General features: G+C 39.1%; 2 protein-coding genes across 6 annotated transcripts in view; one reads left to right on the top strand and one right to left on the bottom strand.

Moving 5' to 3' along the window:
• Positions 1–26,263, bottom strand: part of Eaf2 (ELL associated factor 2) — a 1,192,577-nt gene that overhangs the window by 484,322 nt on the left and 681,992 nt on the right. The window lies entirely within an intron of this gene.
• The window catches only part of Polq (DNA polymerase theta), a 144,597-nt gene that overhangs the window by 73,662 nt on the left and 44,672 nt on the right, over positions 1–26,263 (top strand). For all 4 annotated transcript variants that reach the window (XR_007973505.1, XM_052158360.1, XM_052158359.1 and 1 more), the window contains 7 exons: positions 43–179; positions 1,270–1,474; positions 1,662–1,804; positions 12,752–12,945; positions 13,770–13,894; positions 16,132–16,375; positions 22,198–25,157. Coding sequence is in view for 3 of the 4 variants with exons in the window: in XM_052158360.1 (XP_052014320.1) it covers positions 43–179; positions 1,270–1,474; positions 1,662–1,804; positions 12,752–12,945; positions 13,770–13,894; positions 16,132–16,375; positions 22,198–25,157 (4,008 nt within the window). In the remaining variant the exon portion in view is untranslated. The remainder of the gene's footprint in view (positions 1–42; positions 180–1,269; positions 1,475–1,661; positions 1,805–12,751; positions 12,946–13,769; positions 13,895–16,131; positions 16,376–22,197; positions 25,158–26,263) is intronic.

The following is a 26,263-nucleotide window of genomic DNA, read 5'->3' as shown; positions in this document are numbered from 1 at the left end:
GACATGGCTTAGCATTGAGGAGATATGTGTTTTTGGTTGTAGGTGAAAGTATCCTAGTTTGTAAGAACTCTGAGAAATCCAAGGGCATGGCTCTGCTTCAAGGATCTCTGGAGCCTGTGCACAGCTGTCTGCAGAGACAGGGAGAAGTCACTGCTAGCATGATACGAGCTATTCTGGAGGTAGGAGTTCAGGAAATCACAGTTCACTCTTTTATACCCATCAAAAATTGAGTATGTCAAAAATATGAGGTGAGTTTTCTTTAAGAACAAGTTGGTTATGTTTTATAGCCTTTTCAAGTGTGAATTTGTTTCTTACATATATTTTAACATACATACATATATGCATAGTTCTTTAAGCTCTGCTATTAGCCTCTGTTAAATAAGTTGGTACATACATTCTAATACATGGACACATATACATATATATTTATACACACACATAAATGCCTGTGTAATTAATATATATATATATATATATATATATATATATATATATATGAATATCTGGTTATTTTTGGAGTTGAAACAACCAAATGACTTGTATCTCCTTTTAACTTCTTTTCTTTTGTGTGTGATGTAGAGAATATTGCTTAGCCTTGTGTTGCTGTGTGTGTATCCCTCTACTGAGCTGTAACTGTGGCACATCTTTTTGCTTTTCATATATTCTTTATTGCATTTTGAGGTCAAAGAAAAGATGACAAAATGAACCCTTGTTCTACTCAGATAATACATGTGGACATTAAAATCAAGTCAAGTTGTATAAAAAAAATAAGCTTATAGTAGGACTGGAACTGTGGTGTATGCTTCCTATTCTAGCATACTGGAGACTGAGGCATGAGCTTCACAGCGTTGAGGCCAACCAAAGTAACACACTAGATGCTAATTTCATATTTTTCTGCCCTTCCCATCCTTCTGAATGGGATGTATTCAAGAATAGCATTTCCACAGTTTCATGTGGAAGGAACGCAGTATTATACTCACAGGTGTGAGTCATTACTGCCTCCTTTGTATATATAACTAGTTCCCAAAGTTCAGGTGCATTCTTTTTTTGTTTACAAGAAAATATAATACTCTCAAGTAATATTTTACATTGTCAGCTGGTGTCATCTGTGTTTGCAATGTGTAATGACAAAATAAAGCATCTGCATATAAGATATTTTAAGAGAATAAAGGCACTTTTGTTTACGTGATGTCCTGGGGCTCTACAGGATGCAGATACATCTATAAGATGTTATAAAAATTACAGAACTTTTCAAACATTTTCTCTCAGATAATCGTTGGTGGAGTGGCAAGTACATCACAAGATATGCAGACTTACGCCGCCTGCACATTCTTGGCTGCTGCTGTCAAGGAAGGGAAACAAGGGATTCAGAGAAATCAAGATAATGTTCAGCTTGGAGCAATTGATGCCTGTGTGACATGGTTGTTAGAAAATGAGTTCATCCAGGTGGCAGAGCCCAGTGACGGCACAGGAGGTAAACACAAGTTCTTATGCAAAAATGCTCACTATTTATATCATATTCACTTTTAAATGTTTGCTCTTAAATTTCTGCATGTTAGATGACAGTCTGCTTATTGATTGACAGAGCTGAGAGGGTCAATGTGTAGTAGAGAAGGGCAGATTTGCTTTTTTAACCGTTGATCCTGTATTCTCTACTTCAGGAAAGGTCTATCACCCAACACACCTTGGATCAGCTACTCTTTCCTCTTCACTTTCCCCAACTGATACCCTCGATATTTTTGCTGACCTCCAAAGAGCAATGAAAGGCTTTGTTTTAGAGAATGACCTTCATATTGTCTACCTGGTAAGTTCTATTTAAAAACAAAACTATTCACAAAGCCAGAACCTCAGTGGGTAGCTAAGGCTATTCTGGAATACTTAATCCACTTGCCTCTAGTTACTGAATATTAAGATGCATGTGTTATACCTGGTTTGCAGGAAGAAGTTTTAAAGTGCCTTCATTACTTTTCTGTTCACTGTGGCACAATACCTTGACAAAAGAACTGAAGGAGGGAAGAGTTTATTTGGTCTCACAGTGAGGGTGTACTTCATCATGAGAGGGAAGGTATAGAAGGAAGAAAGGTTGAGGCATCAGCTCCCACTGCATCCATAGTGTCTTTGTTAAGATTTTATTGGTGTTTTAGTCAGTGTTCTATTGCTGTGAAGAGATAACATGAGCACAGCAACTCTGGAGCAAACAAAGAGACCCCAGAAATATAATTGGGGCTGGCTTACAGTTTCAGTGGTTCAGTCTTTTATCATCATGATAGGAAGCATGGTAGTATGCTTACAGGTGTGTGCTGGAGAAGCTGAGACTTCTACATCTTCATCTATAAACAGCAACCAAGTGTTCCTTCAACCATAGCATATCCTATAGCCAATGGACATGGCAGGCCAGTACGTCCTCTGATATGTCTTATAAATTTTTTTCTTTTTCTTGATTAAATTATATTTTGCAACTGAAGCAAGAGTGATATAATTTTGGAACTCCTAGATATAAGAGTGGTCTCTATATCAGGAAATAAGATGAACTACATATTTTGAATCTGTATAAAGATTAAACTCTTGTATGTGTTCAAGAGCAGTAATAACTACAATAATTTCAGGCTGTTGTGTGGAAGTTTCTTTTGCCTTTTTAATAAGTACATCTTTTATATAGGCAGCTGAAATTCCATTAGATGACCCATCTGTAAATACCAAAAGTACATTGCAAATGGGTTCCAGTGCTATTTTAGAAGGAAAGATTATCTCTGTTTCTTCTACAGACTTTAATATAGGGTGTTGAGGTACAAGATATTTGATTTGTCCCATATAATGAGCTAATGCAATTCCACAGTCATTTGCAATTTGAAGTAAATACTCCAATTGTTCCTTATTATAGGGAATGATAATTTCTTGCATTTCTTTGCTTAATAATTCCCTGGATCTTAACCTCCCTTTAATAATTAATTGACTATACTAAAAGGATAAGATACCATTTTTACTTCAGTATGAGGGAGATAAATCCATTCTATTACACCTTCTTGTCACAATCATACAGTAGGGGTATAAGATGTTTTAAGTATAATAAGGAACCATGTTTTCAATTTATTTGTTTTACTTTTGCATCTTGCATCTTGTATCTTTTGTTCTAACAATTCTAATTGTTCTAAGGCTTCTTTTGTAAGCTGTCTTTTAGATTTGGGATCAGGATCTCCTTTAAGAATGTCAAATAAATGATGCAAGTGTCCTGTGGTAATTTTTAAATACTGTCTAATTCAATTAATATTTCCCAACAATTTTTGAAAATCATTAAGTGTCTTTAATTTATCAATCCTAAGTGGAATTATTTGAGATTGATATATTCACTATCAATTGTTTTTCCCAAATAATTTATTGACTTGTTATGTTGAATTTTATCAGGCGTGATAATCCATGCTGGGTCAATACCTCAATCATATTTTTCAAAATTAATTCAGTTAAGTCCTTCGTTTTTTCTGCTATAAGGATATCATCCATATAATGTAAAATAAAAGCCTTTTTATGCTTAGCCCTAATGAATTTTAAGGTTTGATTTACAAATTTCTGACAAAAAGTGGGACTACTTTTCATACCTTGGGGAAGAACTTTCCATTGATATCTTTGAAATGGTCTTTTAAAATTAACAGAGGGAATGCTGAAAAAGCAAATCTTTGTATATCATCTGGTTGTAATTTTATAGTAAAAAATTAATCCTTTTAATCTATAACTTTAACATAATAATTCTCTAGAATAGCTACTGGGGATGGAAGTTCTGGCTGTAAAGCTCCCATATCATGCATTGTCTTATTAACAGCCCTAGGATTTTGTAAGAGTCTCCATTTGCCTGATTTTTTCTTAATGACAACCACACGAGTAGTCCATGAACTGTTAGATTCTTCAGTATGTCCTAATTACAGTTGTTGTACTAATTATTCTAAAACCTGTATCCTTTTCTGTGTCAGGGGCTACTGATTTACCCACACAGGCGCATCATTGATCTATGAGATTTTTATCTGCATATAACTCATCAGCAGCCCCTGTTAAAAATGCTGATTATTCCATTTTCCATCCTTGATTATTTTTACTTTTATTTTCCCCAAGATATCTCTTCCCCATAAGGAGAATGTCAAAGAGTAAATAATGTAAGGTTGAATAGTACCCACTTTGTCTTCACATTTCCATGTCAGGATTTTTGAACTTCGAGCTATTTTGGAAGCTAGTCCCATTCCCACCAAAGTAGAGGTGTTATGAACTGCAGGCCATGTCCCAGGCCAGTCCTTTCCTGCAATAAAAAACCTATCTGCTCCTGTGTCCAATAATATTTGGCTAATTTTTCCATCTACTTTTATAGTTTTCAAGGATCCTTTGTCTAATAATTTCCTGAGCCCAAGCTACCACTTCTGTGGAGCCAAACCCTTCCTCCCTTCTAGTTTGTTTTAATATTGTATTGGGGAGGTGTATATAAGTGAGTAGTATTATCTAAGCTACCCATTGGTTCTTATGTAATTGTATTGTTTCTTTTAATAACCTAATCATAATTTTTACCTCTCCCTGGAAATCTGAATCAATTAGTTCAGGAAGTACTTCAAATATTTTCTTATAATTTGAACTTTTCCCTATAAGACCAAAGGGGACAAATGATAATAATGGCCCCGTATCTACTGCTGGGTTCTGTATCTACTGATTGCACTCCCTCATAAAGAAAGAGTATATAATCTTTATTTACTTCAAGATCTAATCCTGCACTTCCTGGTGTTGCTCTGGGTAAACTGAAGTGTACTTGTACCTTCCTCTGTTTCCCTTTTTTCCCCTTTTTATTTCACAGCAGAGGGTGTGACCCTCACCCCGTTTTTTGTCTCCTCATCTTTCAGAGGGGTTCCATCTTTATGAAATTTTGATTCACATTTATTCCTCCAATGCTTTCCCTTCTTACACCGAGGACATAGCTCCAGAAGTTGGTTTTTCTTATTTTTATACTTTGAAGTCTGCTCTTCTTTTTTAAAATCATGGCTCATATGTCCTTGTTGACCTCAAGAAAAACATGAAATATTTTGCTTTTTTTCCTCTTTTAAGTTCTGAACATAGGCACTGAAATGCTGCCCTTGTATTACTGCAGCATAGGCCATACCCTGGACCACTGCTGGTGATGCATTTATACATGATTTGATGTAATCTTGCACGGTCCCTGTTTTTCTGATTGGTCTAATTAGTTCCTGGCAGAGAGTATTTTACAAGTTCTTTTAATAATATGTCCTCTTTGAAGGTCTGATAGAATTCTGCACTGAAACCTTCTGGTCCTGTGCTTTTTTTGGTTGGAACACTTTCTATGACCCCTTCTATTTCTTTAGGGGTTATGATATCTATTTAGATGATCTATTTAGTCCTGATTTAGTTTTGGTATTTGGTATCTGTCTAGAAAATTGTCCATTTCCTCCAGATTCTCCAGTTGTGTTGAGTATAGGTTTTTGTAGTAGGATCTGATGATTTTTTGAATTTCCTCAGTTTCTGTTGTTATATCCCCCTTTTCATTTCTAATTTTGTTAATTTGGATACTGTCTCTGTGCCCTTTGGTTAGTCTGGCTAAGGGTTTATCTATCTAGTTGATTTTCTCAAAGAACAAGATTTTGTTGATTCTTTGTATGGTTCTCTTTGTTTCCATTTGATTGATTTCAGCCCTGAGTTTGATGATTTCCTGTCTTCTACTCTTCCTGGGTGAATTAGCTTCTTTTTGTTCCAGAGTTTTCAGGGGTGTCGTTAAGCTGCTAGTGTATGCTCTCTCCCGCTTCTTTTTGGAGGCACTCAGGGCTATGAATTTTCCTCTTAGCACTGCTTTCATTGTGTCCCATAGATTTGGGTATGTTGTGCCTTCATTTTCGTTAAATTCTAAAAAGTCTTTGATTTCTTTCTTCATTTCTTCTTTGGCCAAGGTATCACTGAGTAGAGTATTGTTCAGTTTTCATGTGTATGTGGGATTTCTGTTGTTTTTGTTGCTATTGAAGACCACTCTTACTCCATAGTAATCTGATAGGAGGCATGGGATTAGTTCGATCTTCTTTTATTTGTTGTCTGTCTTGTGACCAATTATATGGTCGATTTTGGAGAAGGTACCATGAGGTGCTGAGAAAAAGGTATATTCTTTTGTTTTAGGATGAAATGTACTATATATATCAATTAAATCCAATTGGTCCAAAGCTTCAATTAGTTTCACTGTGTCCCTGTTTAGTTTCTGTTTTCCTGATCGGTCCATTGAGGAGAGTGGAGTGTTGAAGTCACCCAAAATTATTGTGTTAGGTGCAATGTGTGCTTTGAGCTTTAGTAAAGTTTCTTTTATGAATGAGGGTGCCCTTGTATTTGGAGCATAGATGTTCAGAATTGAAAGTTCTTCTTGGTGGATTTTTCCTTTGACCAGCAAGAAGTGTCCTTTCGTGTCTCTTTTTATGACTTGAGGTTGAAAGTCAATATTAACTGATATTAGAATGGCTACTCCGGCTCATTTCCTGGGACCATTTGCTTGTAAAATTGTCTTCCAGCCTTTCAAAGAAGACCTAACACCAATACTCTTCAAACTGTTCCACAAAATAGAAACAGAAGGAACACTACCCAACTCCTTCTACAAAGTCACAGTTATGATGATACCAAAATTACACAAAGATCCAACAAAGAAAGAGAACTTCAGACCAATTTCCCTTATGAACATCGATGCAAAAATACTCAATAAAGTTCTTGTCAACTGAATTCAAGAACACATCAAAATGATCATTCACCATGATCAAGTAGGCTTCATCCCCGGGATGCAGGGATGGCTCAATATACGGAAATCCATCAATGCAATCCACTACATCAACAAACTCAAAGAAAAAAACCACATGGTCATTTCATTGGATGCTGAAAAAGCATTTGACAAAATTCAGCATCCTTTCATGCTTAAAGTCTTGGAAAGAACAGGAATTCAAGGCCCATACCTAAATATACCAAAAGCAATATATAGCAAACCAGTAGCCAACATCAAACTAAATGGAGAGAAACTTGAAGCAATCCCACTAAAATCAGGGACTAGACAAGGCTGCCCCCTCTTTCCTTATCTTTTCAATATTGTACTTGAGGTACTAGCTAGGGCAATTAGACAACATAAGGATGTCAAAGGGATTCAAATTGGAAAGGAAGAAGTCAAACTATCACTATTTGCAAATGATATGATAGTCTACCTAAGTGACCCAAAAACTCCACCAGAGAACTCCTCCAGGTGGTAAACAACTTCAGCAAAGTGGCAGGTTATAAAATCAATTCAAACAAATCAGTAGCCTTCCTATACTCAAAGGATAAGCTGGTTGAGAAAGAAATTAGGGAAATGACACCCTTCACAATATACATATATTACCACAAACAATATAAAGTACCTTGGTGTGACTCTAACCAAACAAGTGAAAGATCTGTATGACAAGAACTTCAAGTCTCTGAAGAAGGAAATGGAAGAAGACCTCAGAAAATGGAAAAATCTCCCATGGCCATGGATTGGCAGGATTGATATAGTTAAAATGGCCATTTTGCCAAAACCAATATACAGATTCAACGCAATACCCATCAAAATCCCAACTCAGTTCTTCATAGAGTTAGAAAGAGCAATTCTTAAATTCATCTGGAATAACAAAAAAAAAACAGGATAGCTAAAACTATTCTCAACAGTAAAAGAACTTCTGGGGTAATCAGTATCATTGACCTCAAGCAATATTACAGAGTAATAGTGTTAAAAACTGCATGGTATTGGTACAGTGACAGGCAGATCAATGGAATAGGATTGAAGATCTAGAAATAAACCCACACACCTATGTCCACTTGATCTTCGACAAAGGAGCTGAAAATATGCAGTGGAAAAAAGATAGCCTTTTCAACATATGGTGCTGGTTCAACTGGAGGTCAGCATGCAGAAGAATACGAATTGATCCATCCTTATCTTCTTGTACTAAGCTCAACTCCAAGTGGATCAAGGACTTCCACGTAAAGCCAGACACACTGAAACTAATAGAAAAGAAACTGGGGAAGACCCTTGAGGACATTGGTACAGGGGGGAAAGTTCTTGAACAGAACACCAGTAGCTTATGCTCTAAGATCAAGAAATGACAAATGGGACCTCATAAAATTATAAAGTTTCTGTAAGGCAATGGACACCATCAAAAGGACAAATCAGCAACCAACAAATTGGGAAAAGATTTTCACCAACCCTACATCTGACAGAGGGCTAATATCCAAGATATACAAAGAACTCAATAGTTAGACCCCAGAATAATCCTATTAAATATGGGGTACAGAACTAAACAAAGAATTTTCACCTGAAGAACTTTGGATGGCTGAGAAGCATCTTAAAAATGTTCAATATCAGTAGTCATTAGGGAAATGCAAATCAAAACAACTCTGAGATTTCACCTCACACCAGTCCGAATGGCTAAGATTAAAAACTCAGGAGACAGCAGGTGTTGACAAGGTTGTGGAGAAAGAGGATCACTCCTCCACTGCTGGTGGGGTTGCAAGCTGGTATAACCACTCTGGAAATCAGTCTGGTGGTTCCTCAGAAAACTGGGCACGTCATTTCCGGAGGATGCTGGTATACCATTCCTGGTCATATACCCAGAGGATTCCCCAGCATATAACAAGGATAATGCTCCACTATCTTCATAACAGCTCTATTTATAATAGCCAGAAGCTGGAAAGAACTCAGATGTCCTCAACGGAGGAATGGATAAAAAAAAAATGTTGTATATATACACAATGAAGTACTATTCAGCCATTAGAAACAATGAATTCATGAAATTCTTAGACAAATGAATGGAGCTGGAGAACATCATACTAAGTGAGGTAACCCAGTCTCAAAAGATCAGTCATGGTATGCACTCACTGATAAGCGAATATTAGCCTAGAAACTTGGAATACCCAAGACATAATCCGCATATCAAATGATGTCCAAGAAGAACGGAGGAGTGGGCCCTGGTTCTGGAAAGGCTCAGTGCAGCAGTGTAGAGCAATACCAGAACAGGGAAGTGGGAAGGGGAGGATGGGGGAACAGGGGGAGGGAAGAGGGCTTATGGGACTTTTGGGGAGTGGGGATCCAGGAAAGGGGAAATCATTTGAAATGTAAATAAAAAATATATCGAATAAAAAAACTAAAATAAAAATAAAAAAGATAAAAAAAGAAAGAAAAAAAAGTGTAATTGAACACATTAATAATGGAGATTGAATTACCCTGTTTTCCAGGACTGCAGGCACACCGAAAACTGGCATTTTCAAAATAAAAATGGACTGGTATTGCCTCCTAAAAAAAAATACTACTACTACTACTACTACTACTATGTCCAAGACTTCAGAGAGAGGAAGCATCCTGCCTAATGCCTCCTCCAGTCTAGCAATAAAATCTTAATATGGTTCGTCTTGTTTTTGTTTGATTCCTAACAATACAGTTGACTTATCAACAGGAGGGTTCCTTTTCCAAGCAGTTGTTGCTATCTTGGAGACTCCTTCCAATGCTTCCTCTTTTAAACCAACTTGTTCCTGGGGTGAGGCATAGTCTTTTCTACCCAAGAGCATTGATGTGGTAGGCTTATCTGGTTTTGTTTTTTGTTTCTTATTTTTTTTTTTTTCCTGGAAGCTAACTTCTGAAGTGCTTCCCTTGCTCTATCCTCATATTCAGTCCTCCGTAGTATAAACTATCCTGGGCTAAGAGTGGACTTTGCAGTCTGATGTCAATCATAAGGAGTTAGCTACATACTAGCCAACATTTCCATAATCTGTAAAGTGTATGTAGCACTTGGCACAATGCTCTTAACAGAATGCTGTAGTTTTTATGAGTTTTTAGAGGAAAAGGTTCCCATTTAGTTGTCTCCTCTTCCAAAACAGTTACTGGGAAACAAAAGTTCAAATCTCCTTTTTGCTTGGCTTCTTTTATAGCCCCTAAAATTTCCCCTATTAGCTGGCATTTTTCTTTCAAGCTTTGCTGTTCCTGTTTTAAAAGTAGGAGGGGCAGTAGCTAAGATAAAAATATCATCTATTTCTGTCCTAGGAAGAATTTTTATCATGAAAATGATTCCCTATTTTACCAGGATCACATTTCTCTGCTTTATCATCTAATTCTTGTTATTCCTCATTATTTAACCAGTCATCCCCTGTTTGTGCCTTGAGGAGATTAGCCATAGATGAGGAGGTATTATATGACTTAGTTTTTTTCCTCAGAGGAGTTACCTCATCCTCTGAGGGCACTACTTCTACAAAGAATTCCAGTTCTGGTTTTTCTGAAAGCAGGTTTGTAATTTGTATGCATAATGAGAATTCCTGAACTGCAATCTGTTTAGGGCCATGGCTTTCATAAAATCTCCTCATCTCTTTTCCTACCTTTTTCCAGTTTTTTAAAGACAGGCTTCCTTCCTCTGGGAACCATGGACTGATACTCAGTACAAAGTCACAAATTGCTGCCAAACTCTTCTCTGAGGTTTTAACACCTCTACTTTCTAACATATGACTCAATAGTACCAGGAACAGGCCTCTGCTTTTGGACTGTGATTGCCCCATGATTCTTCCCTTCTTGCCGTCTTAACTCAGTGTGTCTCTATCGAGAAGTCTGCAGCACTCTAATGAGGTCCTATCCTCCTATCCTTACCTGAGAAAATGGGGCTTTTTTGTTTGTTTGTTTGTTTGTTTGTTTAAAAACAAAAAAGGATAGAGAAAACTTACCTGCTACAAGCCCCATGTTAGCACCAGTTGCCACGGACTACCCCAGTTGGGTTCGTGGGTCCCTGGGATGTGGTTCTTGAGGCCAGCTAAGTAAGGATTCTGTGGGGACAATCAAACAGAGAGGCTGTTTGAATCTGAGTGTATTCTGCAGCTCTCAAACAAGGTTTTTATGAAACAGGTATTACAAGTCTGAGAAGCTGTGTTCAGTGAAGCAGTGAAATAGAACGGACATTGTAATTATCATTTGGCACAGTAAAATACAAAATCATCTAACAACTTCAAAAAGGTTTATTCAATGAAGTGGCCCAGGTAAAATGAATATTGCAATAATCATTTAACACAGTAAAATACAAAATCATCTAAGGCTAGTGGCAACTCTCCAAGAACAAATTAATAGACTTTTATGATCAGTTACTATTTAACACCTAGTTCATGCTTTACTATAAATCTTCAAAGCATAAATTTTAACCGTTTTAATTCTTTTTATTTAGAGCTTTCTGAAACAGTATACCAAAGCCTACTTCCAATGACCCATGTGCAGCCATATAAAATCTTATTGTTGGGAAAGTTTTTATTTATTAATACTATCTTATACATAATTTATAAATTGAAACGGTTTTCCCAGAGATAAGGTCATAGTTAATGACTCCATCTCAAGGGATGGTCTTGTACCCTATATTCTCAGTTAATAAGATCTTAGCCTAGGCTATCAGGAGTATTTTGTAAATAGGAAAAAGAATAAGATAAGTTGCCAAGAGAATTATGGCTCAAGTTGCCAAGAGAACTATGGCTCAATAATTTTTCTCTGGGCAAGAGATCCACAGACGGTTCCAGGAAGCCTCCTTCTTTTGAAGTCTGTCACCTCAGTCTGTGGAACTTGTCACACAGATCCTACTGGGGTTGGTGTGGCACTGAGTTCTGTGGCCCTCCCCTAAGTTCCTTCTTTTCTTCATACATGTCTTTTTTTTTTTCCTGAAGCCCAGATCTTATGAATCCAGAATATTGGGTGCAAGACCATCCCTTGAGATGACCTTATCTCTGGGAAAACCAGTGCTTTGATTCATAAATTATGTATAAGATAGTATTTCTCAAACTTTCTAGGTATACTAGGTTGGCCTCAAACTTACCAGGTTGGTCTCAAACTTTGTATCCTGATGCCTCTAAGAATTGTTGTTTATGGCCAGGCAGTGGTGGCACACGCCTGTAATCCCAGCACTCTGGGAGGCAGAGGCAGGTGGATTTCTGAGTTCGAGGCCAGCCTGGTCTACAGAGTGAGTTCCAGGACAGCCAGGGCTACACAGAGAAACCCTGTCTCTACAAATACAAAAACAAAAACAAAAAAAAAAAATGTTGTTTATTTGTTTTTATCCTTTTGTCTACATTTTATGGTCTTTTTCTTTTGAAGTCTTCACGTTCTAGCATCTGGTCACTTTAAAGGCCTTTCTTTGCCTCCATTCCCAGCTCCAGGCCTAGGACATTTGGTTCTTTCTTGTTTGTCTTTCTTATATAACTTTCTTGTTGAATTCTGGACCTTTTAGGTAATACATCACCTTTGAGTGTTGATACTCGCCACTCCCCTTCTCTTCTTCCTATTTTACTGATTCTTTCTTGGAATTACACAAAACAGTTAAGATAATACCTCGAGTCAACCTTAGTTGAAAATGTCTATGATTAAATTGCATGTCATGAAATCAGTTTGTGTAACAACCAGTTTCCTCTTCCCCTGCCCTTCTCTCTGGCTTTCTTCTTTTCTCTCTTTGTGCTTGTTCTGTCAATGAGTTATTTTTGAATAAATGGTTTCTTATAAATCACTATTATCACAGATGTTTGTTTCAGCCTGGGGCCTTTGTCCTTACTATGAAGCTTACATTTATAATTTTGTTTCTTATGTAGTATAATGGGTTTGCTTGTTTTGTCCAGTGCTGAGGCTTGAACCCATGGCCTTGCACATGAGAGGTAAGTGTTTTACTTCTGAGTTCCCCACAGCTCATTGTCAAGTAAGTACTCAAACTAAAATGAAGCTGCTTCTTTTTAGGTTACACCTGTCTTTGAAGATTGGATTAGTATTGATTGGTATCGGTTTTTCTGTTTGTGGGAAAAATTGCCAACTTCTATGAAAAGGGTGGCAGAGCTGGTTGGAGTGGAGGAAGGGTTCTTGGCTCGATGTGTGAAAGGAAAAGTAGTAGCGAGAACTGAGAGACAGCATCGACAAATGGCCATCCATAAAAGGTAAGCATCAAGGAGCCTGCAGCGTCTATCAGCGTCGGGCATTATTTCCATATCCAGTTTACTGACTCACTCTAGTTTTCAGCAATATAAACATTTTGACTGACTGTGGTAAAATTTATACATTTCTCTAATTTATTTAATTTACTGATATCTTAATTTTTCTTGTAACTTATAATTTAGTAGTCATGAGTGCAGGTTTTCAAAGTCAAATGTTTAACCACTTCCCTTTTTTGAGTTAGAACTTCCATTTATGGTCTTTTTACCTGGAATTATACTTTGTAGCACCTTTAGAAGTAAGCTTTTATCAGCTGGAAGGTGCTAAAGATTCTCATGGAGAAACTATAGCATATTAAGCTTTCCAATGCAGCCTATGATGCACATCATAGTTAAGGACAGATTTATAAGGATCTCTGTGCTTGGATAATTTGTGCCAGTTCTGTGTTTGAAATCAAATCTGGATTTTATAATTAGATACCGTCATTTGACTAAAATTCTATTTATCTTATATCCATGTATCAAATCTTCTAAACTACGTGCCATCCCATTTCTTAACCCAAGTAATTTCTTGAAGTCAGTTACTAACATTAAAATGTGGGTCCTTTTTGTTATGTTGGTGTTAGTTCTTAGCTATGGCTAAGGTCTGTAAAACGTACTGTGTACTCATGATCCGAGTCTTGTCCCCCAGCCCTCTTTCCATTTGTTACCCTCCCTGAAGGTCATGGATCCTCTGTTGCTGTTTTGGTCTGTGTTGTTTACAATGTATGTTACACTTTCACAATAGTTATAAATTATCTCTTACATCACTTTTGATCATTTATTTTTAGGTTTTTCACAAGTCTTGTGTTACTGGATTTAATCAGTGAAATTCCCTTAAAGGAAATCAATCAGAAGTATGGATGTAATCGTGGGCAAATTCAGTCTTTGCAACAGTCAGCTGCTGTCTATGCAGGTTAGTCAGACGAAGTGCTTCACAACTATCTAAGATTCTGTGGTTTAAGCTATAAGGTTTTTGTTTGAGCAGGGTCTCACTATGTAGTCCTGGCTGGCCTGGAACTCTCTATGTAGACCAGGCTGTCCTAAAATACAGTGATCCACCTGCCTCCTGAGTACTAGAATTAAAGGCGTGTACCACCATGCTTTGCTTAGAGTCCCTAGTGTCGTCATCAGGTGTCCTGCTGGTGCCTCTGGATGCACTACACTTTACAGAGAGCCATCATCAGGCTCACTCTTACTTATTTCTCTTCTGTTTTGTAGCAACCTGCTGATTGTACATCTTTTCCCTGTCTTCCTCTTTTCCCTTTTACATGGAGAAACTAAGTCCTCAATGAATTCCTTTCCTCTTAGTACTGATGAATAAATTTTGAGAAAGAGGCTGTAGATGAAGAGAGATTTGTGGACTCTTGACCTGACTAATCTGAATATCATGCCTTAAGAAGCACTCTTAAATGGCACAAACAGGTAGATTCTGAGTCTGATTTTACTAAAGGGTCTTTGTTAGCCCTCAGGAAGGAAACACTGAGATACTAAAGGGTTTGTGTCTTTATGTGTAAGAGGCTTCTTTGTGAATGTGTGTGCATGTGAGGGATGCTGGGTAGATGTGGGCAGAGGGTAGAATGAAGGGAACCACTCAGCATTCAAGTGACTGGCCTCAGATCTAATTGCATCTGGAGTCAGTGTTCTTGTGGAACAGTGACTTCCTCCATGGGGGTACTTGGCTCTCATGATCTCTTTATTTTTAGGGGGTGGGGCTGTGGGCAGGATAGCTTTTTTTTTTTTTTTAAAATAGCAGCCCTATTTATAATTGCCAGATGCTGGAAAGAACCCAGGTATCCCTCAACAGAAGAGTGGATACAAAAAATGTGGTATATCTACACAATGGAGTACTATTCAGCCATTAGAAACAATGAATTCATGAAATTCTTAGGCAAATGGATGGAGCTAGAGAACATCATACTAAGTGAGGTAACCCAGACTCAAAAGGTGAATCATGGTATGCACTCACTAATAAGTGGTTATTAACCTAGAAAACTGGAATACCCAAAACATAATCCACACATCAAATGAGATACAAGAAGAAAGCAGGAGTGGTCCCTGGTTCTGGAAAGACTCAGTGAAACAGTATTTGGCAAAACCAGAACGGGGAACTGGGAAGGGGTGGGAGGGAGGACAGGGGAAGAGAAGGGGGCTTACGGGACTTTCGGGGAGTGGGGGGGTGGCTAGAAAAGGGGAAATCATTTGAAATGTAAATAAATTATATCGAATAAAAAAAAAAAAACTAAAAAAAAAAAAAAAAAAAAAGAAAGAAAATAGAAACTGGAATATCGCTCTTTAGTTTTTTTTTTTTGTTGTTGTTGTTGTTGTTGTTTTTTTAGCATTTGCGGTTTTAAATCATTTGTCCAGGAAAGAGTCCTTCATCTGTTTTGTTACAATTCTTTTAAAAGAAGAAAAAAAGCAGAAAAAAGGAAAAGAGAGAAGAGAGAAAAAGAGACAGAGTGAGAGAGAGAGAGAGAGAGTGTAGTGAGAAGAGTGGACTGGAATGGGGCTTTTGTTCTTTGTGTTGAGTGGTGTGGCCCTCTGGGTACAGATGCTGTTCATAGGAACAAGTGAGATGGGCCTGGAGAGAGGGCTTCTTGCACCATCATGAGGTCCAGAGTTCAGGTTTCCCAGCACCCTCGTGCAATGCTGGGCACAGCAATGCGTATCTGTGATCCCAGTGCTGGAAGGCAAAGACCCTAGGCTCCCTGCAGGCAGTACAGGCGTTGGTGAGCCCAGAGTTTAGTGAGAGACCCTGTCTCAAAAACTGAAGTGGAGAATGAAAGGTAGAAGCCTGATTTCAATCTCTTGCCTCAAATTGTGCACACATGAGCACACATACAGGTATAATGCATACACATAAATAAAACATGAAAGAATAAATGAGATAACCTTTAATGTGCTTACTTTATTCTTTGTGCACATAACTAGCGCTTTTAATATTTGTTTGCTCTACTATTAATTTATCCCGTGGCTCTGTTAAACCTTACATTCTGCAGAAAGAACAGAACCAAACCAAATATGCACACACATGTGTATAGACACAAAAATACTTACACACATGGAATATATATTTATGTATTTTTATATATACATGCATGGAGAATTAGTCTGAAAGCAGTTTTTAATTCAAGCACTATCTGGGCATTCTAGGAATGATCACGGTGTTTTCCAACCGCCTGGGCTGGCACAACATGGAGCTCCTACTTTCCCAGTTCCAGAAGCGGCTCACATTTGGCGTGCAGAGAGAGCTGTGCGACCTGATCCGGGTGTCCTCACTCAACGCTCAGAGAGCCCGCTTCCTGTACGCCTCCGGCTTCCTCACCGTGGCAGACCTTGCCAGAGCTGATGTTGCAGAGGTGGAGGTGGTGCTGAAGGATGCTCTGCCTTTCAAAAGGTAACAAGTCCATGTCTGTCTGAGGGTTATTAAGAGATGACTTATCAACTTTAAATAATTGATAATAATTAAATATATTAAAACATTTTCCTTGTTGAGAATCTTAGGGCTTACTTGCTGTATCAGAAAATGTGGTTCCCTTTTTGTCTTGAGGGTTACTGTCTGCTTTCTAGTTTATACACTGGTTGGAGATGCACTGGTAACATGTCTTGGCCTCCCGAAAGTTGAGCCTGAGTAAGGCAGTGGTGCTTGCCTCGGCAGTAAATCTGAGTCCCATGACCTCAGGGCTCGTCTGCTCAGTACACTCTGCTAGAACTCTCAGTACACTCTTTAGAACACAAGACCCTACTCAGTTTTTGATGAGAGGGTTCCTAGACTATGTGGGGGGTAGGGGCTAACAACACATTGAATGGCACAATTAGACTAGCATATAATCAAGAAATAATTTAATTACTTTCTTCTTGAACCCATTCCAAAATTAAAAGATCTGGCAGAGCTGACAGCCCTTCACGCTCACTTATTAACCATTCTGTTTGGAGGAACATTAAAAATATATTCTAAATCAGAATGCCCGTCTCATTTCCAATTCACTTTCTTCCCTTCCGCTTAGGCCTGGCTTTTGGACCACATCTTTTAACAAGCGAGGGAAGGGACTGATTGTTGCAGTTGCCAATTGATCTCTTCTCTAATCAACCCAGCAGTAGAAGCTGAGGATCAAGTTCCTTGCTACCCACCCCAATGCTCTAGATTCCCGAATGAAAGACAGACACTCCTTCTATTTAATATGCCCTAAATAGCTCCCTGGCTGGGCCACTCTCAGGCCTCCACACGGCTAATGCCTCCCCTCAATGCTCCTAACTTATTATGTACTGAAATCTGTATTCCATCTTTGCTGCCCTAGACCCAGTGAGGTGGGTGCTCTTCCGGGCTCCTGTGTGATGGCTGTGCTCTCTCCTGCAGCTCTCAGGCCTGGGCCTCACTCCTCTCCTGGCCTGGTGGGTCTAAATCCTTCCTCCTCCCTTGGTCCCCTTGCCCGAAAATCCTAAAGTTCTGCCTCTGTCTCCTTGACTAGCCATTGGCAACCAGCAACTTTATTTACCAATTAAAACCAACTGGGAGCAGGAACCCTCAGCATCTTACATGCAGATTCTTACACAATTAACATAATACAGCCTTAGACCATATCCACAACACTACTGGTGTGTGACCTTTTACAAGCCTCTTGGTTTGCATGTGTCCTGCATTTACTTTTGATTCATTTTAAGGTTTGAGGTGGGATGACATGGAAAGCAGCAAAAAATTGTTTTGAGTTGTATTTGTTTCCATAGCTGTTGGGTGTTGAATGTTGGCCTGTGTCCCCATTGTGACTCTTTCTTGAGGGTCATTTTTTATGGTGTTTTAAGTGGCTTTTTACTGCATCCTTACTAATGCTGAAAGAAAGAAAAATCACAAAGCTTTCTGTAATCATAGCAGTGGTATAAGAAGGCTTCCTAGTGAGTGTGGTGGTTTGCATAAAAAATGGCCCACTTAGTCATCAGGGAGTGGCACTCTTTGAGAAGGATTAAGAGATGTGGCCTTGGAGTAGCTGTGGCCTTGTTGGAGGAAACATGGCACTGGGATTGGGCTTTGAGGTTTCCAAAGGCCATGCGGGGCCCAGTTTCTCTCTCTGCCTATAGATCAGGATGTACACCTCTCAGGTACTGCTCCAGTACCATGTGTGTCACATGCTCCCACCGTGATAATAATAATGGACTAAACCTCTGAAACTGTAAACAAGCCCCAGGTAAATGGTTTCCTTTATAAGAGTTACCCAAGGTCATGTTATCTCCTCACAGCAGTAGAACACTGACTAAGACAGCAATGTAATGAGCCAGGTTTCAGGGCTCTTTTGGGAATGAGTGTCCTCTAGAGGGATGCCCCTGAGCTGGTGATAGAGCCTTAGCAGTGATAGTGTCACATTTTTTAAAAAAAATTTTATTTATTATTATTTGTAAGTATACCATAGCTGTCTTCAGACACACCAGAAGAGGGCATCTGATCTCATTAAGGATGGTTGTGAGCCACAATGTGGTTGCTGAGATTTGAACTCAGGGCCTTCTGAAGAGCAGTCAGTGCTCTTAATCGCTGAACCATCTCTCTAGCCTTCATAATTTTTTATCAGTGCTCTGATGTCAGCCTACCATATAGTATATAGTAGTCTGTCTCAACGGTCTTCAAAGCTCATAGGGTTTAATGTATGAGTTTGCAGACCATGCTTTTAAGGAATACATATATGGTTGTAATAGAAATTTTTGACCTTTTTTATTGTATTAGGACATTACACATTTATGTTTAAGTAATTTAGTGGTATATTTTCAAGTATTTTAGGAATGTATTATATATTTTTAAACAATATATCTTAATTTTCCATGATAACAGTATATTAGCTAGGCCTTTAGTTGTTCTTGTGATACGAGTTATTGTCTAGCTGTGGTACTTAAGGAGTGACAGTGTGCAGCCGCCATGCTCAGTGAGCTGACTAGCTGATACTTCTCATTGCTGTCACCTTTAGCATCCTTTCCAGTTCTCCAGTTAACTAACTAGTGAACCGTGTTTTTGATAGGCCCTTTCCTTTTAGTACTTAAATCATTAAAACCCAGGAAATCTACTAGTATCCATACTGCTTCCAGTTCTTTAGCATAGCCCACATATGCAGGTTTTCATGTCGTTGGGAATAATTCAGTGGGGAGGCCCACATGTCCTCAGAGCTGCCCTCAGGAGGATAGCTGGGTTGCATTTTCTCCATTGATCTGCTGGTGGGAAGCCAACTTTCTCATAGCCTCACCCATAGAAACATCACATTGTTAGAGATTTTTATTGTATCACCTCGTGGTTTACTTTGCAGTTGTATAAATGTGAGTAATTCTGAATATCTGCTCAGTTTTAGGTCTTTGTGACTTACTGACTGGGTCCTTTCCTTTAGATTTATGTGGTAGTGGGTGGTGGTGGTTCTCCTCCTCCTCCTCCTCCTCCTCTTTCTCCTCCTCCTCCTCCTCTTTCTCCTCCTCTTCTTCCTTTCCTCTGAGTTCTTTTTCTCTTAAATAATTTATTTTTAAATGGATTTGAATTTTGAGCCTTTTACTTAATATGTGTGTTTCAAATTTATTCTCACAATTTATCATTTTGTTCTTTACTTTTTGTTTGACAACCAAAATTTCAAGTTTTTAAAATGTACATGTAAATGGTATATGTGTGTGTATGCGTAAGTGTGCACAGTGCCTGTGGCAGTGTGTTTGTGTTCAGAGGCTAAAGAAGGATCTCACGTGTCCTTCTGTGTCATCCTGCTTCTTATTCCCGTGAGACAGGGTCTCTTGCTGAGCATGCATCTCTGTTTCTTAACAACAAGCCATAGCAGTCCTTCTGTCTCTGCCTGCTCATCTAGAGGACGAGTGGGCGACTGGAGTCTGTATTTCGTTTTATTGAGTTTTTTCTTTCACTCATTCTTGTTGCTTTGCATTGTATGTTGTCATGGGAAACTTAGCAGGAGCGAGATTCCTCTATCTTGTGAATCATTTAATCTATTTGTAGTAGGATTTGGGATTTTTTTCCACATCTTTGGAGTTTAATGGATTTTTTAGCCATGCTATCTATTTTTCTATAGTGAACTACTTTTAAAAAGTGGTTTCAGAATAAATTTGAATATATATCGATATTACTGTATCTGCAAATAGTAAATAGATTTAAGAGTCTCTTTGGCAGTTCTGGAGGTTTTAGCTAAGTTTATGGCTTGACCTTTGTCACCCAGAGGTTTGGCTGGGCCTTCCACCTGCACATGTGATTCCTGCATATGCTGTCAGTTTGCTGCTTGATGCCTGCCACAGGACTGCTCCGTAAGGTTCTCACTCCAGCTCACTTCCCCTGGCAGGAACGATGGAAGCAGCAACAAAATGCAAGCTGGCTGTCTCCTGAACCTGCTCGAAGCTGTCTGACTTAAGGCAGACACTTGCTCCCCATTACTTCATGTTATTGGAAGGAGGAGTCTCAGCCGTCATAACTTCACTTAGTTTTGCCACATTCTGTCCTCCTAGCGTTCAATTACATAAAATTGTTTGATCTTTTGGGGTTTAGACCATCATCTTCCAGAAGAGCTCACTCGAGTGGGAGCTTAGTTCTCTGTTAAATTTTTTTTTAATAAGTAGACAGTCTTTCTTTCTTTTTCTTTTTCTTTTTTTTCTTTTTTTTTTTCTTTCTTTCTTTCTTTCTTTTTTTTTTTTTTTTTTGGTTTTTTGAATTTGACAGGGTTTCTCTGTATAGCCCTGGCTGTCCTGGAGCTCACTCTGTAGACCAGGCTGGCCTTGAACTCAGAAATCTACCTGCCTCTGCCTCCCAGAGTGCTGGGATTACAGGTGTGCACCGCCACCACTGCCTGGCCCTTTATTTCATTTTTTATAAATTTAGATTCTAGGTTGCTTTTTAAATTGATAAGATTTCAGTGTTATACTACTTTGCCTTTTTACTAAAGCTTCAACTTAAACATTGTATCATCTTTTTTTAAAAAAGATTTATCTATTTTATTTGTATGAGTACACAGTAGCTATCCTCAGACATACCAGAAGAAGGCATCAGATCCCATTGCAGATGGCTGTGAGCCACCATGTGGTTGCTGGGATTTGAACTTAGGACCTCTGGAAGAGCAGTCTGTGTTCTTCACTGCTGAGCCATCTCTCCAGCCCCTGTTAGTTGTTAAGAATTAATTTTAAAATTAGATTTATTTTTATAGCATGTGTATGCATGGGTGTGCGTGTGCGCACATGCATGCATGTATAAGTTAGAGGACTATGTATAGAAGTGGTCCTTTCCTTCTACCATGTGAATCCTAGGGAATGACATCAGATGTCAGGCCTGACTGCATACACCGTTATCCCAATCCATTTCACCAATACAGTGGTGTAGACCTGTGGCAGGCTATTTGGAATATGCCCGCTTTGGCATAACTTAGAGCCAGATGTGAGGCAATTTATATGAAGAACGTTGGTTCACTTTTCTGGTTTCACACTCTTATTTCTGGAGAGTCTTCCTCCTGAGTTGAGTCCCAACCCTGGTTCTTCCATGGTGCTGATTAGACCCCGCCCTCCGTAGGCGAAAAGCCACTCATTGCCATGCCTTTCTTTAAACTGCACCAGGGCTTGCTGTCCTTTGTCACCTTCTAGCCCTTCATATGCCTTTTCAGGGTTTATATTGTGAGAAGAGTTATTTTCAATAAATCTCACTTTTAAAAAAAGATAGATTTATTTATTTAATGTGTATGGGTATTTTGCTTGCATGCGTGTCTGTGTATCACATTCACACAGTGTCTACAGGGGTTAGAAGAGGGTGCTGGAGTCACTGGGAATGCAATACAGTCTGTGAACTCTGTGTGGATATCGGGAACTGAACTTGGGTCCCTGGAAGAGGAGCCAGTGCTCTTACCTGCTGTGTCATCTTTCCAACCATTATGGCTGTTGCTTAAGAAGTTTATCTTAGTAGGGATTTCCTGTGTTATGCTATTTAAGAATTGCCAAACGCCTGTCCTCTCCACGGTTTCCCTCTGAGCATCCCTCACACCACAGGACAAAAATGTAGATGAAACATCAGTTTTTAGTTCTCACAGCTAGAATGAGTGCCTGTGCCTGTTTTTGTCTCCCCTCCCTCCCTCCCTCCCTCCCTCCCTCTCTCCCTCCCTCCCTCCCTCTGTGCCTACCCCCACTGCCATTTTAGTTTCCCGAAGCAACTTAAATAGAATTGGTTCATGTTGTGTGAGTGAAGGAAAAGCACTAATTTTCTCTTTTCTCCTGTCCTTGAAGTGCCCGGAAGGCAGTGGATGAAGAAGAGGAAGCAGCTGAGGAGCGTCGGAGCATGCGGACTATTTGGGTGACTGGCAAGGGCTATTCTGCTAGGGAAGCAGCAGCCTTAATAGTGGAAGAAGCCAAAATGATTCTGCAGCAGGACTTAATTGAAATGGGAGTACAGTGGGATCCACGTTCACCCTTGAATTCTAGCACACACTCACTGACCAGTGAGTCAGAAGGAAAGGAACACACGTTCAAATCCCAAACTAAGAGTTCTCATGAGCGGTTAGCATCAAAGACCAGAAATAGCGTGAGAGCTGGTGGTTCTAAAGACGAGCAGTCCCCAGGTGCAGAGCGAGGCATGGATGAGTGCAGAGCGCACACAGACTCTCTCTGTGTGTTCCAGGGGAATCACAAGACCCACACTCCCTCCATTTGTAGAGCAAGAACACGAACCTCTTTAGGTATAAAGAAAGAAATGCTTCGAAAGTCTCTGAAAGAAGGAAAACCAAGCACTAAGGCAGTTCTTCAAACTTTCTCATTGGAGAAAACAAGAAAATCTGCTTTAAGTTTTAGTTCAGAGCAGGTGAACAACAACTTTCCATCTGGGAGAGAGAGAAAGTATCAGAAAAAATCTTGGGGCAGTAGACCCATGCATGACGCTGGGATGCATGGAGATGGTTTACAAGGACAGACTATGTGCACATCCACTCTGTGTGAAGACCCACAGAAGTCCTTACAGGAGCAAAATGTAGAATTTAGAAGTCCAGGGCCATTTGCAAAAAATGTATCTTTTTGTGCCAAAGAAAAATGCAACAAAACCTCATTCCCTTTACAAATGCAGCAGCCTTGCTTAAGGAAGAAACTAGAAAGTAATGCTGCTGTGGAACATTCCATGGCAGGATCTCAGAATAAAAATGTGACTGGTCAGTCCCCTGGTGCTGCTAGAAACAGAAGAGGATTGGCTGCTCATGAGACAGGACAGGTAAATGAGGTGCTCACGGAGAATGGTGCAGAAAGCCAACACCAAGACACACATCCAGTTAGCCAGTGCCGGGAAAACCACAGTGAGAAGCACACAAACACGTGCACCAGACAGAAGACATTAATAGAGGGACAAGCTGATAGTTATGTGGCCAGAGACTCAAATGATGTTATATCCATCAAATGTGAATGTATAAAGCTTAATAGCAAAGAACATGACTCAAATCCTTGTCATCAGGCATTGGGAAGTAACACAGGCAGAACTGAGGCACCTCAGTCAAGTGGAGAACTTGGTCAAGCAGGAGGCCAGTGTGAAAATCTCCTAAATTCTTCTGGGGTACAAGAAAAAAAACCAGCTGCTTATGCAACAAATACAACTGAACATAGTCTTGTTTCTAACCTCACCTTCTGTGACTTTGGGGATAGCTTATACTTAGATACTCAGTCAGAGGAAATAATTGAACAGATGGCAACTGAAAATGCCAGGATAGGAGCAAAAGCAGTAGGGATAATGGAGGAGGGCTGCACTACTCGGAACGAGCGTCACAGCACTCCAGGTGACCAGCAGGCCCCACGCACAGCCAACACAGACCGTAAGAATGTAGAGTCTGTGAAAGCAAACGCTGAAAAGAGCATCAATAGAGGAACTCCAGACAGCCTCATTTTACATTCTCCAGTACCTCAGGGGGAAAACGGCACTTGCTTTAAAGAGAATGAGCCTTCTGTTACTGATTCCCAATTAAACAGTTTTCTTCAAGGGTTTGAAACACAAGAAACGGTGAAGCCAATCATACCTCTGGCTCTTCAAATGAGAACTCCTTCTGGTGTAGAGGAAGAAAGTGTGCCTGAAACCAGTTTGAATCTGAGTGATAGTATACTATTTGACAGTTTTGGAGAAGATGGCTTAGGACAAGGACAGTCACCTGATAGAAAGGCAAATCCTCCACACCCACCAGAAGACCCAATTATGACACCAAATGTGCATGAGCCTCAGGGTTCTCAACAGCAAGAGGCTTGTCTCAGTGGTGAATCTCTTATCTTTTCAGAGATAGACTCTGCTCAGGTGATCGAAGCCTTAGACAATATGGCTGCATTTCATGTGCAAGAGAACTGTAACCCAGTAACCTGTAAAACATTAGAACCCGGTGATTCTGCAGTGCTGAAAAATGAGTGTCCCCAAGGAGAAGTGGTCAGAGATCAAAATGAAGGGTCCCCAAAGACCAAATTCACAGAGACAAATCAAGATAATTCATTCACTTGGTCAGGAGCATCATTTAATTTAAGTCCAGAACTGCAAAAGATTTTAGATAAAGTGTCTAGTCCTCTAGAAAATGAAAAGCCCAAATTGATGCATGTAAATTTGTCTTGCTTTGAAAGAAACAGCACAGAGTCACATGAGAGACAGGAAATAAATTCATGTTTGGAGACAGTTCATAAAACTTCACTTTTCCCCAGTAATGAAGTTAAAAGCAGGACTGAAGGGCTAGAGAGCAAAGCCAGGCATGGTGGAGCCTCACCTCCCTTGTCTCAGAAAGAGAGCGCTGCAGCTGATGACAATGGCCTCATTCCTCCTACACCCGTTCCTGCTTCTGCTTCTAAGCTGGCATTTCCAGAGATTCTGGGAACATCTGTAAAATGTCCGAAGACCAGCAGGGTTTTACAGCCAGGTGTAAGTTGTTTATTTGGCTCACCTTCAGATAATCAAAACCAGGATTTGAGTCAAAAGCTTAGAGACAGCCTCAAGGACCATGATGGTTCTGTTATAGACATGAGTTTTTTTCTGCAGTCTCAGGATGGACTGCCATTAACTCAAGCCTCATGCAGCTCAGAGAATCTGGCCATTATCGATGTAGCGAGTGACCAGATTCTCTTTCAGACATTTGTGAAGGAGTGGCAATGCCAAAAGCGCTTTTCCATCTCTCTGGCTTGTGAAAAGATGACAAGTTCAACATCTTCCAAAACTGCTACCATAGGTGGACGGTTGAAGCATGGTGAGAATTTTTTTAAGCTTTAATTCATTCTTCTGTATTGGGATCTTGGAACATATACATACATACATACATACATACATATATATATATATATATGTGTGTGTGTGCGCATGTGTTACACATACATATATATACACACATATATACACACATACATAAATATATATATGTGTATATATATATGAAATTTGGAATTATATGGATTGGAATATGTATATTCAATTAAATAAGTATATTCATTCAATAAGAATCTCTTAAATGGATATATGTGTGTCTATCTAGTTGCTAATAATTGACCTCCATAAGAGGTGTATGTTGCATGTATATTAATATAAAACTATGTTCTGTATATTTTTATTATTCATTAGCACAAATTGCTCTTTACTTCATTATGAAAACACATAGCAGATCAGTACTGTATTTCTCACAAAGTATGTTAGCTAAACTTTCTAGAGTTTATCTTGAGCCCTTCTGATTAATCAGTCTATACTGAAATGATGGTTCCAAATTCTTACAGATTTGTGGGTTTCCAGTGTTGAACCTTTGGTCAAATGATGCCATGAACATTGAATTGTGACTAGGGAATTGCTATAGTCAACGTGTCAAACCTGTTGTGGCAATCAGGTCTGATTGGCTACCACAAAGCTCTGTTTATGTGTTTTTTTTTAGTAAGGTGCTAGTATTTGGCTCATCTTCAGGTTGGAGCATGTGTGTTGATGACAGTCTATGTGCTCTTAGTGTATAGCAGTTTCTATTCCTAATTCATCAAGCGTAATGGCAGGCTTCTCATGGAGGCTTTAAAGTTCATTTAAAGTTAACAAGTGTGTATTGTCTTCCTATAGACCAGTCTCTTTTAGGTACTGAAATTGCAATTGTAAATTAAATTGCTTCTTGACCTTTGTAAAATTAAGTAGATGTTAATTTAGAAAAAAAAATGTTGACTGGAGATATAAAAATTACACTTAATTGTTCACAGTAAGACTCTTGGTGCCTTTGGGTAAGAGTTGGTGAATTTGCTGTAAAGATTTTATTTTGTGTGTGAAATGGTCTTTATTTGTTATTGAAACTTAGAAAAAACCCTTTGTTTAGCTACTGGTTTCTCTTTA

Source organism: Apodemus sylvaticus, chromosome 15 (genome assembly GCF_947179515.1).
Source record: "Apodemus sylvaticus chromosome 15, mApoSyl1.1, whole genome shotgun sequence".
NCBI lineage: Eukaryota > Metazoa > Chordata > Mammalia > Rodentia > Muridae > Apodemus > Apodemus sylvaticus.
The sequence above is the reverse complement of the archived record's forward strand: the minus strand, read 5'-3'. Positions and strand labels throughout refer to the sequence as shown.